The following is a 17,524-nucleotide window of genomic DNA, read 5'->3' on the forward strand; positions in this document are numbered from 1 at the left end:
TCTAGAAACTTAGGGGTTGGCTGGAAGTAGGGTAATTAAGGAGGCTCCCCCTTCCCTTTTTCTGCCTTAAGGGGGATCCTCATTTGTCTAGTATTTGTGGACTTCTTACTGCGGACCTGGCATTGTGTTAGGTGCTGGGGATGCCCCTGGCACTAAGGTGTGCGTAGTTCTCTCCAGTGGGGAGCTCATCTCTAGCAGGGGCTGGACCCCTAAACAAGTCATTGGAATAAAGTGCCATGAATCATTTGCTCAGAAGAGTGGGATCGGCAAGGATAGGAAGAGGAGGTTGCAGGACAAGGCAACTGCATTTAAGGGCCGCGAGCTGCAAGGGAGCAGGGTGTGGTCAAAGAAGGGAGCACGGGGATGGGGCTGGGACTGAGAGAGCCAGGGGAGAGCCGTGCAGGACGGGACTGGACAGGTGGGCTGGACGTGGTCATGAAGGACCCCGTAAGTCACCCCAGGCACTTCATGCTAAGGATGGTGGGGAGCCATGGAAGGGTTTCAACAGGTGAGGCTCAATTTGCCTTGCTCCCTCTCAGGAGCTCAACAGTAGGCTATTGGACAGAAGCGGGCAGTGGCAGTGAGAGACCTCCAGACCAGGCATGGCCATGAATCCAGGGGCTAGTCTGGTCCTCCGTGAAGACACAAAGATGATACCCACTCTCAACTCCACTGAGGCCCCTGGTTTAGGCTCTGGCACCATCTCTGGGCCCAACCTAGATACGGACCTTGTTCCTGTCTTGAATCCACCCCTGGGTCCTGGCTTGGTTCTCCTTCCAGACCTTAATCCAACTCGGAGTCCTGTCTCAGAGGAGGCCCCTGGCCTGGCATCTGGTAACACCCCCAGACCTGATGACAGCAGGGCCGCAGCTCCAGCCTCCCTCCAGATCACCACTGCCCACTCTGGTGAAGCCCTGGGTTTGGATTCCAATCACATCTCGACAGCTGACTCACAGGGGTCCTTAAGTCCAGCCTCAAACCTAGTTCTGAGCCCTGGCTCTACGGAAGCCCAGGGTCTGAGTTTGGGGAACCACTCTGGGCCAAATTCTGAGGAGGCCTTCAGCTCCCTCCCAAGCAAGATTTTTGATTTGGGTCAGAGTAACTCCAATCCTTCCAGGCCTGAATCAAACCCATTTAAAAGGCCTTATTCAAAAGAAACCCTTGTTCTGGGCCAAAGCATCTCCAGGCCAGGCTCAAAAGCTCTCCTTATTACAGCCCCAAACTCTTCTCTGGATCCTGATTCCAATAAGCTGCTCAGTGTGGGCTCAGGAAACATCTCTAAGCTGGACCTGAATGCAGCTCCAAGTTCTCCTGGGTCCCTAATGCCAGCCATGAATGAGACCATCAATCTGGTTTCACATAACATCTGGATCTGTTTCAAAAAGAACCTTTGGTGCAGCCTGGAACACGAGTTCCAAGGGAACCATTAATGTGGCTTCAAATGACAATCCCAAGTCTGATTTGAACATGACCATCACTCAGGCCTCATGCTTGACCCTGGCTCCTGGTCCCAGCGAGGCTATCAGCCTTCACTCCAGCACCCAGGGACCCGACTCCACCCCTTCTCCACCGTCGTGCATGACCCCGATCCTGGGCTCCAATGAGACTCTGAGCCTGGTCTCCAGCCTCATCTTCGGTGACACCTCCACCCTGACACTGAGCAGCCAGCAGGACTGTTGTGAGGACAACAGCATCCACACCGTGCCCCTGGAGGGGAATCTGGGGAGCTGGAGCAAGATGACTAGTGTCAAGGTGGGCCAGTTCCCACTGGGGTTCCCCACCAGTGACACCATGAACAAGGACTCCACAGCCTTCCAGAGCATCCCTCAGGGTGAGTAAGGCCAGAGCGTCAGCCCCAGAGAGGACACTGACCTGGAAGAACTCTATTCAGACTTGTAGGGCGGGGAGGGGAGAGGAGACGGGTAAGGAAGGGAAGAGCATGCAATGGATAACATGCAATATATTAACTATACGTGAGAAGGGAACAGCATGCAATGAATAACATGCAATATATTAATTATACATGAGAGAACTAGTGCTTGCTGTGTGACTTGGGACAAGTTACTTAATCTCTCTGAGTTTCAGTTTTCTTAACTGTAATATAATATCTCCATATAATCATACTTCCATTCTGTCCAAATTACAAGTCAACTAACTAACTATACCTTCCTTTCTTTATTGATAAATTTCAGGTCTGTCTTCTCAAGTCAAAGTTTGAACAGTGGAGCAGGCAGGCTTGAGTTTTTGAGGTCCCCACCTAAGTGAAGCCTTGGGGTCCAATCTGGAACCTGTGGCTCACTTCTTTTTTTTTTTTTTTTTTTTTTTTTTTTTTTGCTGTACGCGGGCCTCTCACTGTTGTGGCCTCCCCCATTGCGGAGCACAGGCTCCGGACGCACAGGCCCAGCGGCCATGGCTCACGGGCCCAGCCTCTCCGCGGCATGTGGGATCTTCCCAGACCGGGGCACGAACCCGTATCCCCTGCATCGGCAGGCGGACTCTCAACCACTGCGCCACCAGGGAAGCCCTGTGGCTCACTTCTGATGTGCAAGAGTTCTGTAAAGGAATCCCCCACCAGTTTTTGATGTTGTGAAGATCTCCCTATTATTTATATCTCCAAATAGTTTTTGTTTGTTCAGGCACCAATACCATATTGCAATTAAAAAATATTTACCATGGGCTTCCCTGGTGGCGCAGTGGTTGAGAGTCCATCTGCCGGTGCCAGGGGATGCAGGTTCGTGCCCCAGTCTGGGAAGATCCCGCATGCCGCGGAGTGGCTGGGCCCATGAGCCATGGCCGCTGAGCCTGCACATCTGGAGCCTGTGGGAGAGGCCACAGCAGTGAGAGGCCCGCATACTGCAAAAAAAAAAAAAAAAAAAAATTTACCATGGCTTTGCAAGTATGCATTTATATCTGATAGGGTGAAAACCCCTCTTTAAAGTTCTCAAAACTATTCTGAGGACAACAGCATCCACACCATGCCCTGGAGGCTATTTGAACACCCTCATTCTTCCATATACATTTTAAAATGCATTTGTCTAGGTCCTCAAAAAATCTTTCTGACATTTTAATTGGAATGTTATTAATCTATCCATCTATTGGAGTTTTACTTTATTTTTTTATTTTTTAAACAAACTTTTTAAAATTAATTAATTAATTAATTTTTGACTGCACTGGGTCTCCATTGCTGCACGTGGGCTTTCTCTAGTTGTGGCGAGTGGGGGCTACTCTTCGTTGCGGTGTGCAGGCTTCTCATTTCGGTGGCTTCTCTTGTTGCGGAGCACGGGCTCTAGGTGCACAGGCTCAGTAGTTGTGGCTTGCGGGCTCTAGAGCACAGGCTCAGTAGTTGTGGCGCATGGGCTTAGTTGCTCCGTGGCATGTGGGATCTTCCCGGACCAGGGCTCGAACCCATGTCCCCTGCATTGGCAGGTGGATTCTTAACCACTGCGCTACCAGGGAAGTCCCAAGTTTTACTTTACATGAGATATATCCTTTACTAGAATTTAAAAATTTCTCCATAAAAGACTAGTGCATTTTTGGATAGGTTAATTCTTAGGTACTTTACAGTTCTTATTGCTACCATGAATCATACCTTATTTTCTAATACAATTCTTATTTTGTACTGATGATGCTGATGATGTAGAGGAACTTTGTTTACACAAGTTGGTCTTTTTGTTTAAACAGCTTTATTGAGATAAAACTTACATATCATAAAAGTCACTCAAAGTGTACAATTTAATGGTTTTAAAATATACATAGAATTATGCAACCATCACCACCACAATCAATTTTAGAACATTTTCCAAAGTGGCTGAACTATTTTACATTCTCACCAGCAGTATATGACACTTGTTATTGTTTGTCTGTCTTTTTTTTTTTTAACAAAAAGCTAGGAATCCTTTTGAATTTCTTAAAATTATTTTTATCTTTTATTCTTATACAATTTTAAATGTTACGCTCCATTTACAGTTACTACAAACTATTGGCTATATTCCCTATGTTGCACGATACATCCTTGTAGCCTATCTTACACCCAATAGTTTGTACCTCCCACTTATTGTCTGTCTTTTTGATTATAACCATCTTAGTGGGTATGAAGTATCTCATTGTGGTTTTGATTTGCATTTCCCTGAAGGGTAGTAATATTGAACAACTTTTCATATGCTATCAGCCACTTCTATATCTTATTTGGATAAATGTCAATTCAAATCCTTTGCCCACTTAAAAAATTGGGCGTGTCTTTTTATTGTTGAGTTGTAAGTGATCTTTATATATTCTAGATATAAGTTATATCTCTTATCCCCAGACAAGATATATACCTTATCAGATATATAATTTGCCAATATTTTTTAACCTATGGGTTGTCTTTTTGCTTTTTTCATGGTGTCCTTTGAAACACAAAAGTTTTAAATTTCAATTATGTCCAGTTTATTTTTTCTTTCATTGTTTGTGCTTTTGGTGTCATATTTAAGAAATTATTACCTAATCCAAGATCATGAAAATTTATGCCTATGTTTTCTTCTAAGAGTTTTATAATTTTAGTTCTGAAATTTAGGTCTTTGATCCATTTTGAGTTAACTTTTGTATATGGTGTGAAATTGGGGTCCAACTTTATTCCTTTGCATGTGGAGTCCAGTTATTATTGTGATATAATTCACATATTATACAATTTACCCATTTAAAGTGAACAAGTCAATGGCTTTTGGTATATTATTAATCTCTTAAAAATTGTAGTAAAATACATAAAACATACATTTGCCATTTTGAACATTTTTTAAAATAAATTTATTTATTTTATTTTTTACTGTGCTGGGTCTTTTTTGCTGTGTGTGGGGTTTTCTCTAGTTGTGGCGAGTGGGGGCTACTCTTCGTTGCGGTGTGTGGGCTTCTCATTGTGGTGGCTTCTGTTGTTGTGGAGCACGGGCTCTAGGCGTGTGGGCTTCAGTAGTTGTGGAATGCAGGCTCAGTAGTTGTGGCTCGCGGGCTCTAGAGCGCAGGCTCAGTAGTTGTGGCACATGGGCTTTGTTGCTCCGCAGCATGTGGGATCTTCCTGGACCAGGGCTTGAACCTGTGTCCCCTGCATTGGCAGGCAGATTCTTAACCACGGCACCACCAGGGAAGCCCTTAAACATTCAGTGGCATTAGTCACACTCACAATATTGTGTAACCATTACCACTATCTATTTCCAAAACTTTTTCATCATCCCAAATAGAAGGTCTCACCACAGGCAATAACTCCCCATTCCTCTCTCCCCAGTCCCTCATAAGCTCTAATCTACTTTCTGTCTCTATGAATTTGCCTACTCTAGGTAAGTGATGAAATGGAATCATACATTTGTCCTTTTGTACCTGGTTTATTTCACTTAGCATAATGTTCATCCATGTTGTAACATGTATCAATACTTCATTCCTTTTTATGGTTGGATAATATTCCAATGTATGTACCACATTTTATTTGTCCATGGACAAATATTTGGGTTGTTTCCACTTTTTGGCTATTATGAATAATGCCGCTATACACATCAGCACACAAGTATCTGTTTGAATGCTTACTTTCAATTCCTTTAGGTATATAACTAGGAGTGGAATTGCTGGATCAAATGGTAATTCTATGTTTAGCTTTTTGAGGAACAGCCAAATTATTTCCCATAGCAGCTGTACAATTTTTCACTCCCTCCAGAAATGTACAAGGCTTCTAAAGTACAAGGGTTCCAATTTCTGCACTACTAATCTCTCCTTGCCAACACTTGTTATTTTCCATTTTTTAGAAAACATTTTTATAATAGCCATCCTAAAGAGTGTGAAGTAGTATTTTATTGTGATTTTAATTTGCATTTCCCTAATGACTAATGATGTTGAGCATTTTAACATGCTTATTTGTCATTTGTATATCTTTTTATGGAGAAATAATTATTCAATCCTTTACCCATTTTCAAATTTGGTTGTTTTTTGTTGTTGAGTTTTAGGAGTTCTTTACACATTCTGGATATTAATTATTTATCAGATATACAATTTGTAAATATTGGCACCCATTCTGTGAGTTGTCTTTTCATTCTTTTAACATTGTCCTTTGATGTATAAAAGTGTTTAATTTTGATGAGAACCAATTTGTCTACTCGTTAATTATCTGTTATTTTGGTGTTATGTTCAAGAAATTGTTGCCATATCCAATGTCATGAAGATTTCCCCCTATGTTCTCTTCTAAGAGTTTCATAGTTTTAGCTTTTAAGTTTAGTCTTTAAGTTAATTTTTGTATGTAGTATGAGGTAGGGGCCCAACTTCATTCTTTTTTTTTTTTTTTTTTTTTGTGGTACACGGGCCTCTCACTGTTGTGGCCTCTCCCGTTGCAGAGCACAGGCTCCGGATGAGCAGGCTCAGCAGCCATGGCTCACGGGCTCAGCCGCTCCACGGCATATGGGATCTTCCCAGACTGGGTCACAAACCCATGTCCCCTGCATTGGCAGGTGGACTCTCAACCACTGTGCCACCAGGGAAGCCCCAACTTCATTCTTTTGCATGTGGATATCCAGTTTTTCTAGCATCATGTGTTGAAAAGAGCATCCTTTTTCCACTGAATGGTCTTGAGACCTTTGTCAAAAATCAGTTGACCCGAGCTTCCCTGGTGGCTCAGTGGTTGAGAGTCCGCCTGCCGATGCAGGGGACACGGGTTTGTGCCCTGGTCCGGGAAGATCCCACATGCCGTGGAGCTGCTGGGCCCGTGAGCCATGGCTGCTGAGCCTGCTCATCCGGAGCCTGTGCTCCGCAACGGGAGAGGCCAAAACAGTGAGAGGCCCGCGTACCGCAAAAAAAAAAAAAAAAAAAAAAATCAATTGACCATATATATGAGGGCTTATGTCTATTTTATTCCATTGGTCTTTATGTCTGTCCTATGCCAGTACCACACTGTTTTGATTTCTATAGCTTTGTAGTAAGTTTGAAATCAGAAAATATGAGTCTACCAACTTTGTTCTTTTTCAAGATTGTTTTGGCTATTTAAGGTCAATTTTTGTTTTTTAATAGGAGCATTTTGTCCATTTGGATTTTAAAAAACAATGTATTTTAAAACTGTATTTGTCTTTTAAAAACTTTTTCAAGGTATATAACATATATCAGTAAAATATGTAAAGTGCACTACTAACCTTAAGTGTACAGCTTGATGAATATTTACATACCTATACACACTGGTAACTACCACCCAGATCAAGACACAGATCTTTTCCAGCATCCCAGAACCTTCCCTTGTGATCCTTTCCAATCAATACCCCTTCTTCTGGGGCAGGGTTTCTCAGTCTTGACACTATTGACATTTTGTGTTAGATAGATCTTTGTTGTGTGAGTGTGGGTGCGTGGGGAGCTGTTCTGTGCATTGTAAGATGCATCCCTGGTCTCTGCCCAGTAGATGCTAGTAGTAACATCCCCCCTCACAAGTTGCCCTGTTATCAACAGCCATAGAGGGAACAATTCTGATTTGTATCACCATAGACTAGTTTTGTCTGTTTTTGAACTTCTTATCAATAGGATACTACAGTATATACTGTTTTGACTCTGGCTTCTTTAGCCCACCATGATGCCATTTAGATTCATCCACATTGTTGCATGTATCATAGTCGATTCTTTTTATTGTTTTGCAGTATTCCATCTTATGAACATACCACAATTGTTTATCCATTTTTTGCTGATGGACATTAGGATTTTTTCTACTTTTTGGATATTATGAATAAAGTTACTTTGAACATTTTCGTACATGTCTTTTGGTACACAGATACATTTATTTATCTAGAAGAGGAATTTCTGGGTCATAGCATAAGCATATGTTTAGTTTTAGTAGATATTGCCAATTTTTCAAAAGTGGTTGAATTAATTTACCGTCTCACCTGTGAGAGTTCCAACTGCTCCACATCCTCACAAACATTTGGTATTGTTAGTTTTCAAAATTTTAGCCATTCTGTTTGGTGTCTAATGATATTTCGGTGTGATTTTAATTTGCATTTTTTGATGACTACTGATATTAAGCACCTTTTTTTTTTTGCGGTATGCGGGCTTCTCACTGCTGTGGCCTATCCCGTCGTGGAGCACAGGCTCCGGATGCACAGGCTCAGCAGCCATGGCTCACGGGCCCAGCAGCTCCGCGGCATGCAGGATCTTCCTGGACTGGGGCATGAACCCATGTCCCTTGCATCAGCAGACGGACACTCAACCATTGCGCCACCAGGGAAGCCCTAAGCACCTTTTAATATGATTATTGTCAATTTGTATATCCTTTTTTAGAATATATTTATTTATTTTTGGCTGTGTTGGGTCTTAGTTGCTGCACACAGGCTGTTTGTTGCAGCGTGCGGGCTTCTCTCTAGCTGTAGCACGTGGGCTCCTGAGTGCACAGGCTCTCTAGTTGTGGCGTATGGGCTCTCTAGTTGTGGTGCACAAGCTCTCTAGCTGTGGCCTGCAGCCTCAGTAGTTATGGTGTGCAGGCTTAGTTGCCCTGCAGCATGTGGGATCTTTGTTCCCTGACCAGGGATCAAACCTGCGTCTGCTGCATTGGAAGGCAGATTCTTAACCCCTGGACCACCAGGGAAGTCTCTGTATATCTTTTTTTATGAAGTGCCTGTTCAAGTCTTTTGCTCATTTAAAAAATTTAGGTTGTCTTTTTCTTATTGATTTGTGGAAGTTATTTATATTGATATAATTGAGATATGTGTACCCAAAGGTTGTGAAAATAGTCTCATATTTTCCCCCAGAAGTTTTATTGTTTTTTCGTTCACATTAAATTTATAATGCATCATGTATTAATTTTGGAAAACAGTGTGAGAGAGGGACTTAAGGCTCATTTTCCCCCCATGTGGATATCTAATTGCTCCAGACCATTTATTGAAAAGACCTGCTTTCTCCACTGAATTGCAGTGTCACCTTTGAGGAAAGTCAAGTGACTGTATATGCGTAGGTTTATTTCTGGACTCTTTCTGTTCCTTTGTTTGTCTATCCTTAACGATTGCCGTAGTTACTGTGTTTTAGAGTAATTCTTGATATTTATTACTGTAAGTCCTCCAACTTTGTCCTTTCTCAAGATTGTCTATTCTGCGTGATTTACTTTTCCATATAGATTCTAGAAACAGCTTGTCAATTTCCATAAAATATAATAAAAATCTGTTAGACTTTCATTGGAATTTCATTGAATTTATAAATCAATTTATGTAGCATTGTCTTCTTTATAAACTGTGTTTTCCAACCCATAGTCCATTTATATTTAATGTAATTATGGATAGTTTAAAATTTTTTTTTAATTTTAAATTGAAGTGTAGTTGATTTACAATTATGGGTAGCTTGATATCTATCATCTTATGTTTGTATTCTTTGTTCTGCTTGCTCTATATTTCTTTTTTACTCCTTTTTTGGTTTTGGGGTTGTTTTTTCCTCCCCCTTTTCTCTGTTACTTGTATGGAAGTTACATACTGTTTTAAGTCTTTTAGTGATTCTCTAGAAGTTACAATGTGCGTATTTAATTTATCACAAAGTCCAACTAATCAATGCATTTATCTTCCTCCCAGACAGTTTAAGACTTAGAAACATGTTAACCCCACTTAATCTCCCCCTCACCACCAATTTATATGCTCTCCTGGTAATGTATATTAATTCTGTCTTTTTCTTAACCCTGTAAACATTATTATTATTTTATGTAGTTAATGTTCTTATATTTACCAAAATATTAACCTCTTTTTCTTATTTGCTCGTTGCATCTCAGACCTTCCATCTGGAATTAATTTCCTTTTGCCTAAAGTGCATCCTTTAGAATTTGCTTTAGTGAATTCTGCTGATGGCCGACTCTTTCCATTTTTGTCTGAAAATGCCTCTATTTATCCCTCATTCTTTAAAAAAATTTAAAACAATAAAAACTGGCAGAAAAGTTGAAAGTACAGTATAAAATTTTTTTCTGAATAATTTGATAAAAAATTGCCACATGATATCCTACTCATCTTGAATTTTAATATGTGTTTCTTACAATAAAGGATAAAAGTTAACCATCAGAATCAGGAAATTAATACTGATACACTGCTACCATCTAATCATCACGCCCCATTCAAATGTCACCAATTGTCCCAGTAATGTTCTTTATTAAAAAAGGATCCAGGTCAGAATCATTCATTGCTCTTTTTTGTCTCATCTGTTTTGTTTCCCCCAGCCCTCAGACTTTCCTTGACTGTCATGTCCCTGATACAGTGGAAGATTACAGGCCAGCTATTTTATAAGATGTGCCTCATTTTGGGTTTATCTGATGTTTCCTCATGATCAGATTCATGTCATACATCTTTGGCAGGAATAGCACAGACGTGATGCTTGGTTTTCCTCACTGCATCCTATCTGGTGGTGTATGATTTTGATTTGCTCCATTACTGGCGATGTTCACTTTGATCACTTGAGTACAATGGTTGCTGCCAAGGTTTTCCACTGTAAAGTCATTATTTACCCCTTTTTAGTAAATATTATGTATTAAATATTATGTAAAAATATTAAGGAGGTACTTTGAAACTATGTAAGTATACCATTCCTCATCAAACTTTCAATTTAGTTATTTACTGATGTATATTAGTATGGACTTATGTTTTCCTAGTTTACTCGATGGACCATAATCTGTTGCTACCATCATTTATTGTGATACTCAAACTTTACCGAGTTTAACCAAGGAATCCCTTTTGAGCAAGCTTTGTATCTCTTTGACGTGTATCCATAATTCCTTGGGCTCTCTTCCTTGTTTTCTGGTACAAGATGTCTCAGGCTCATCCTGCACTCTCTCTGCCCAAGTCCTAGAATCAGCCATTTCTCCAAGGAGACTTGTTCCTTTAGTACTTAGAAGCCAAGATTTGGTGCTAGCTGTATTCACTACTATTGAGGTGTCTCTGCTTCTCACTATTGACTCCATCCTCTGGTAGCCTCTGGTGGCCAAGTTGCCCCTGAAGTTCCAGGGTCTCTCTCCTTGGGCTTCCCCTCAGCCCCCTTAAGTCAAGGGCTCCATTGGCCCTGCTCAGCCAATAGAGCCCATAGCTGGACCAATCACTGTGTCTGGGGGCACGGAAATCTCTTACTGGCCAAGCGTGGGTTCCAAGTCCACCTTTATTCATTTGTTTGTTTATTGACAATATTATATTAGTTTCAGGTGTAAAGCCCACCCTTATTTAAAGAGGGATGATGGGTGTGATTTGCAGCTTCACCTAGCTATATGGAATGAGTAGCCTACATGGAAGACAGAGGCTTTTTCACCAGAAGAAAGATGAGGAACTTTGGGGGTGACAAAATAGCATGTATCTACTATAACAAATAAGAGTTTAACTATAACTTGTGATAACAACTGAAAGAAGAGAATAGGATGATGCACAAGAGGATCACAGTGGGCCTTTCATTAGCCTGAAGGTCAGGGGAGGCCTCTTTGAGGAGTGGCAGGCAAGCAAAGACCTGAAGGATGGGGCTCTCTACCTGGGCAAGGGGGTGTGACAGTGGAGCGGCCCAGGTAGAGGAAACTACCTGTGCAAAGGCCCTGAGGGGGAATCTTGTTGGTCCTGGAAGGAGGCCAGTGTGGTGGGCGCATGGTGAGCGAGGGGAGAGCAGGGGGAGGTGAGGCTGGGGAGGTGGGCAGGGGAGACTGACCTGGCAGGGCCTTGAAGGCACTAACAAGGATGCTTGCTTTATGCTCGGTGAAATGGGGCCCCTGAAGTGTTTTAGGGATGGGAGCTCAGTCTGGCTGCTGGCGGAGTAAGGATTGGAGGGGCCCAGTGGGGGAGGTGGGAAGGGACTCTGCTACACCATATCTTTACCCTCCCTCTTCTCTGCTCAATGGAACTATGACCTGCAGGAGCCTTCGATGAAGTAGCCTCATGTCTGGTGAAGGTGCCAGGGCAGAGAGAGGATGGCAACAAAATAGCTCTGGTATGCTTCCTGCTAACACCCACCTGACTTTTCTGGAATGCCCTCTCCCCCCGCGCCCACCCCCCCCCCCAACATTCCTTGTTTCTCTTCCTGGCTCTTCTCTCCTCCTTGGTACTCATCATCATCTGAAGCACAATCGGCTTTATAGGTTTATCTTGTTTCTTGTTATTCTCTCGCACTGGGATGCATCCTCCATAAATCAGGGATTTTTGTTTGTCTTATTCCCAGCTGTATTCCTAGCATCTACAGCAGTGCCTGGCATATCCTAGGTGCTCGATAACAGTTTTTTAAACCATGGAATGAATTGTGAGAGGGTCTCTAAAAGCAGAAAAAAAGGGAATTCCCTGGTGGTCCAGTGGTTAAGACTAGGCACTTTCATTGGTAAGGCCTGGGTTCGATCCCTGGTCGGAGGAATAAGATCCTGCAAGCTGCGTGGCATGGCCAAATTTAAAAAAAGGGGGGGTGGGGAGAAAAGCTAGAAATGACCTTTTTCAGGACACAAGCCCAACCCAGGTCTTGGCCATGCAGCAGGCCTCGGGAGGCCAGAGAAAGCCAGTATCTACAGGCCTTGGTGAGGGCCAGTGGGGGCAGACTGGACAGGCTGGTGGACAAGAGTGTGACACATGGAGTGTGGGTGAGCCTGGTTGGTGAACAGAGTCTGGAGGCAGGAGGTCCACCCAGGCCAGGCCGTGCAACCTGTTCTCTTGACAGGAGGGGTGGGAAAGAGCTTGTGGCATCTTTGATCCACCACACTGTCCATTAGATTTTCTTGTTTTGCTTTCTTTACTATATATTTTATCTGTTCCATGTTTCTTTCTTCTTCTGCCTTAACGATAATGAGAGCTAATAGATTAATTAGACATTGGTTAATGTTTTCCCTCTCTCAGGTTGCAGAATGTCTTAATCCGACTAGTGTGTGCCCTTAAGAAGGGTAGATATTAGAAGGCTCTTATCACTTACGATGGCATTTCAGCTTGAGGTGTTGGGACCCTTTCTGTCCCATTGGCTCCTGCCTCTTCTCCCTTGCTTGGAGAGGAGAGAATGCTTGGCAGTCCCTGATATCTGGTCCTCCCCCAAATGCTGGCCTACAGGGATTATCCCCAACCTCCCTGCTGCCACCACGATCTTCTCAAGTCTTCACCCCCATCAAGTTCCCCTGTGGTTTCTCACTTGTCTTGAGCTGACGCTGGGGGCTAGCAGCTGGGGAGGAACAGGCCAGCTTGCCTGCAGGTGACAAGTGGTTAAGGGGGGTGTAGGGACAGCCCCTGAGGGTTGGGTTCAGTGTGGCTCTCACCTTGCGGCTTTGCCCTCTGCTGCCCCCGAGGTCGAGAATGCCCTCAGCCTCCAGAAGAGCCAGGATGTGCTGGACGTGGAAGAAGAGAAGAAGACCACGATGAAGAAGATGATGGTGCGTGAGCAACTTGCGGTCTGTGACATCCGGGTGGGGAGGGGGCGGAAGTCCTGAGTCCACCCACTGATGAGGCTGGAGTGGGGTGGGATGGGCAGAGGACAGTGGAGGCACAGACACTTGGGCTTGAGTCTTGGCTCCACCACTAATCGTCCCCTACCTACCCTGGGGGAGCTCAGCCCAGTCACTTCCCCTCTCGGAGCCTCGCTCTTAATACCTCACAAATGACTGTGATAAAACCTGTGTCCTTGGCTTGTTGGGAGGACAGAACCCAAAGGTTAGCTCATTGTAAAGCCTTAGGCACCTGGGAGCAGTCGTTATTATTTTATACATTATTTCCCCCAAAATTCCTTCCGATGGGGAACCTCTGAAGGAACTTTCCTTTTCTCTTTGCTAAATACAGTCACTTCTCAGTTAACCACCAGAATGTTTGTGCTGGGATAACCACTGAAGTTTCCAGAATTATATTTAGCTATAAAGAGAGAAAAAATCCTTGCCTTTGATACTTCCATTTAATTAATGTTAATTGAGCACCTGTGGGTCGTTGGTGCTAGATCAAAAGTGAGGAATTAGAAGGACATTTTAAAGGAATTCAACCGGACCACTTTCAAGGGCCATGCATGGTGTTTTCTGCATTGGGCCAGTCCACGGTTTAGATATACTTCCCCACCTTGGGGCTGCATGGGGACTACATGGAGGGTGTGCAGCAGGCTAGGGCTTGTCATGTTTTTGGTGGCCTTGAACTGAGGGCTCTGGACAGGGCTTGAGCAGTCAGCTGGCTACCCCACTGGAGGCCAGGCAGGCTGTGGAGGCTGCCCACACCGAGGGGCTGCCACGGCCTGCTCCCTGTGAGGAGGAGAGGCCTCGGCCCTGGTGGTCTGCAGTGGCCTGTGCCCTCATCGACACCTCCATGGTCCCCTGTCCAGAAGCAGATCCAGGAGGAGCCACTGGATTCTCTCTTGAGCTCCGTCCGCCAGCAAGTCATGGAGACCCTGACCCAGCTGAGGTGACCACGGCCCCTTCCCCGAACCCCCTCCCCATTCCCTCTACCCACGGGCTCCGCCTGTATCTTCTGGGGCCACTCTGCTGTGCATGGCCCCAGTCCAGTCCCAGGCCTTTTCTTTTCCCTTTGCCCAGCCCCTGCCGGGGCTGTCTGCCCTGCACCCCACTTCCCTCCTCCTCCCCTCCTCATCTCGCGTTTTTGTGGATCTGAATCTCAGCCCTCATGCCAGCCCTGCATCCTTCACTTTCTGCCTCCAGCCCCAGGGAACCCCCCCCTCGCTCCATGCCCTTGCTTTCTGTCTCTTCCTCAGTCATTCCTAGCTTGTCCTGGGTGTGCGGGAACGGTCGGAGCTGGTGAACATGTGCATGAAGAGTGTATTCTCCCTGCCCTCCATGCAGGCCATGCAGGAGAGAGACGAGGACAAGGCTGAGGCCATACAGTTGAGGCAGGGCCCTCCCCAGTGGGGCCTCGGGGCTGCCTGGCGTCCTCAGAGCGAGGCACATTCCTGGACTCCCAGCAGGGAGAGGAAGATGTTCTGGGAGGTAGATTTTTTTTTTTAATTTATTTTACTTATTTATTTTTGGTTGCGCTGAGTCTTCGTTGCTGTGCGCGGGCTTTCTCTAGAAGCAGCGAGCGGGGGCTACTCTTCGTTGCGGTATGTGGGCTTCTCATTGCGGTGGCTTCTCTTGTTGCGGAGCACGGGCTCTAGGTGTGCGGGCTTCAGTAGTTGTGGCACGTGGACTCAGTAGTTGTGGTTCGCGGGCTCTAGAGCTCAGGCTCAGTAGTTGTGGTGCACCGACTGAGTTGCTCCGCGGCATGTAGGATCTTCCCAGACCAGTGCTCGAACTCGTGGCCCCTGCATTGGCAGGCGGATTCTTAACCACTGCGCCACCAGGGAAGTCCCCTGGGAGGTAGATTTGATGTTCACACTGCTACTCAAGTAGCTTGGGCAGTTCACCTCCCTTCTCCTGTCCTGAGTAGGCATTCAATAAACATTTGGTGAATGTATGAATCTGCAGAATAAAGAATCCCTCATCTGAAGCACTGTCCACGTTGGGCTCTGCCCCATGAGAAGGATGTGGGCAGATGTTGGCATGGCCTCAGGAGGTGGCCAGAAGTGAGAGGAAAAGGCCTGAGGACTGGGTGAGTTGGGACGGAGGCCTGGAAGTGGAACCTCAAGGGGCTCCCATGAGCACCTTCAAACCCCTGCAGGATAATCCCAGGAGGAGTGATCAGAGGCGACCCTTCATGTAGGATGGGGTCAGTGGGGGAGGTTAAGGAGAGGGATTTCAGCTCTGGGTGAGGCACATGTATGCATCCTTTCATTCAGCAAATATTAACTGATGCCTAATCCAGAAGTACAAGGGAAGGATACAGTAGGGCTGAGGGCAGATGATCAAAGTATCAGACAAATAAATGCAACATTACAACAGTGGTACGTGTTGCAAGCAAGAAATACTTGATGCTATGAAGACCATGAAGAGCCTGGAATTGGCGGAGCCTGAGTGTGTTGGGGGTCAGGGCTCATGGTGCTGGAGATGAGAGGTTACAGAAGAGCTAACTAGTTGAAGGGGATGACAGAAGGAAGAGTGTGCCAGGCAGAGGGAGCAGCCTGTGCAGCAGCCTGAGGACAGAGAGAACATGGTGACCAAGGACGATAAGGAGGTAGTGTGGCTGGAGCCCAGAGGGTGAGGTGAGAGAGCCCTGGGGGCCAGACCAGCCCCAGCGTGAAGGTTCTGAGTCCCGGAGGTGGTGCACTTGAGAGAAGAGCCAAAGGAGAGGGGGGGGACCCACTGCTGGGTGTGAAGAGAGCAGTACTGCACAGTGATGGGCCACAGATGGGAGGGAAGGAGAGGTGGTCGGTGAATGAGGCTTGCTTGGTGGTGGTGGTGTAAGCCTGGTGTGCACAGACTCAGGAAGCCTGGACAAAGGTAACCTGGAAGGTAGATGTGGAGAGCAGTGGGAAGAGGGGAGGCAGGGGAGAGAGGGTCTCAAAACACTGCTCAGCCTTGTGTGTGTGTAATGCTTGCACCCTCCTAAGATAATTTCAGGACTGTGGTGTGGCTGAGGCAGGAAGAAACAACCGGGCCGAAGAGAGAGGGCTCCTGGAAGGGGCAACTTAGAAAATCTATTTGGATCTAGGAGTAGTAATTTAAAAAAGAATCCGAACACTTCCCCAGAGACAATAATATAAGTCACGCTGGTCGTCCATTGATCTAGTGCTCACAGTTCCAGAGCTTTTTCCCACCCATCTTCTCATGATCCTCACAAACCGAAACTTCCTTGTTCTGTGACCTTGGACAAGTGTCTCCTTATTGGCAGAATGAGAAAAACACTTTGAGGACAAAAAAATATGGTTGTGCAAATCACGAGGCACGCACCTGGCCCGTGGTAGATTTTCAGTAAATGTGAGGCCTCTGATTCCTCCCCTTGTAAGCTAAGAAGGGCAGAGATAATAATTACCAATTTGTCGATAAGGAAACTGTAACCCATGGAGGGAAAGTAATTTGTCCAATATCACACACCAAGGTTAGTCTCAGAGGTGGGACAAGAAAGCAGCTCTCCTGGGACCGAGTACCCGCTTCTTCCCCTGACCCACACCAGGGGTTGCCTAGGGCTGGGGTCTGCTCCAGAGGCTCCCAAGTGGCTTGGTCCTCCTCCTGTCCACAGACACTTTAGCGTCAGACCTTGGGTGCCCTGCAGACACTTCTCAATGCCCTCTTTGTTGAGGACCCCACTCCTGCTGGGCTGAAGAGCATCTTGGAGGTACAGAGGCCGGGAGGAGGGCAAAGGCGGAGGAGAATGGAGAATTGACTCGGGAGATCTGGGGGTGGGGGGCTGGACCCAGAAAGAGTGATTTTACTTCAGGATGTCATCTTGTGCCAGGTTTCTGCTTCCCTGCCCCTCTCACAGGCCACGTCCCAGACTCCTGCCCCTTCTCTCCCTATCCCCCATATTCCTGCTACAGCTGTCCCCATATCCTTGCTTTCTAAATTCTTGTTCCTGTCTCTCTTCTATCCTCAGGACTCTCCATCTTTCATCTCTCTCCTCACTGACCATTGTCCTCCCTCTGGTCTTCCAGCCCTGACCTCAGCTTCTGGACCCCATGTCTCCCTATGCTCTAAGAAGAGGAGGAGGGCTATGGCGGGTTGTCTTTATGCTCTCCCTAGAAGCTTCCTGATGATTGGTGAAGGCTGGCCTGC

The 17,524-nt window shown here is 45.5% G+C and overlaps 1 protein-coding gene across 1 annotated transcript in view; it reads left to right on the forward strand.

The window, feature by feature from the left end:
- The first annotated feature begins 602 nt into the window (after window positions 1-602).
- The window catches only part of MROH7 (maestro heat like repeat family member 7), a 44,221-nt gene continuing 27,299 nt past the window's right edge, over window positions 603-17,524 (forward strand). The window contains 8 exon segments of the mRNA XM_060083886.1: window positions 603-1,363; window positions 1,365-1,831; window positions 11,837-11,910; window positions 13,235-13,318; window positions 14,245-14,324; window positions 14,632-14,760; window positions 15,626-15,635; window positions 17,001-17,087. Of these exon segments, the coding sequence (XP_059939869.1) occupies window positions 603-1,363; window positions 1,365-1,831; window positions 11,837-11,910; window positions 13,235-13,318; window positions 14,245-14,324; window positions 14,632-14,760; window positions 15,626-15,635; window positions 17,001-17,087 (1,692 nt within the window).

Source organism: Mesoplodon densirostris, chromosome 2, assembly GCF_025265405.1.
Source record: "Mesoplodon densirostris isolate mMesDen1 chromosome 2, mMesDen1 primary haplotype, whole genome shotgun sequence".
NCBI lineage: Eukaryota > Metazoa > Chordata > Mammalia > Artiodactyla > Ziphiidae > Mesoplodon > Mesoplodon densirostris.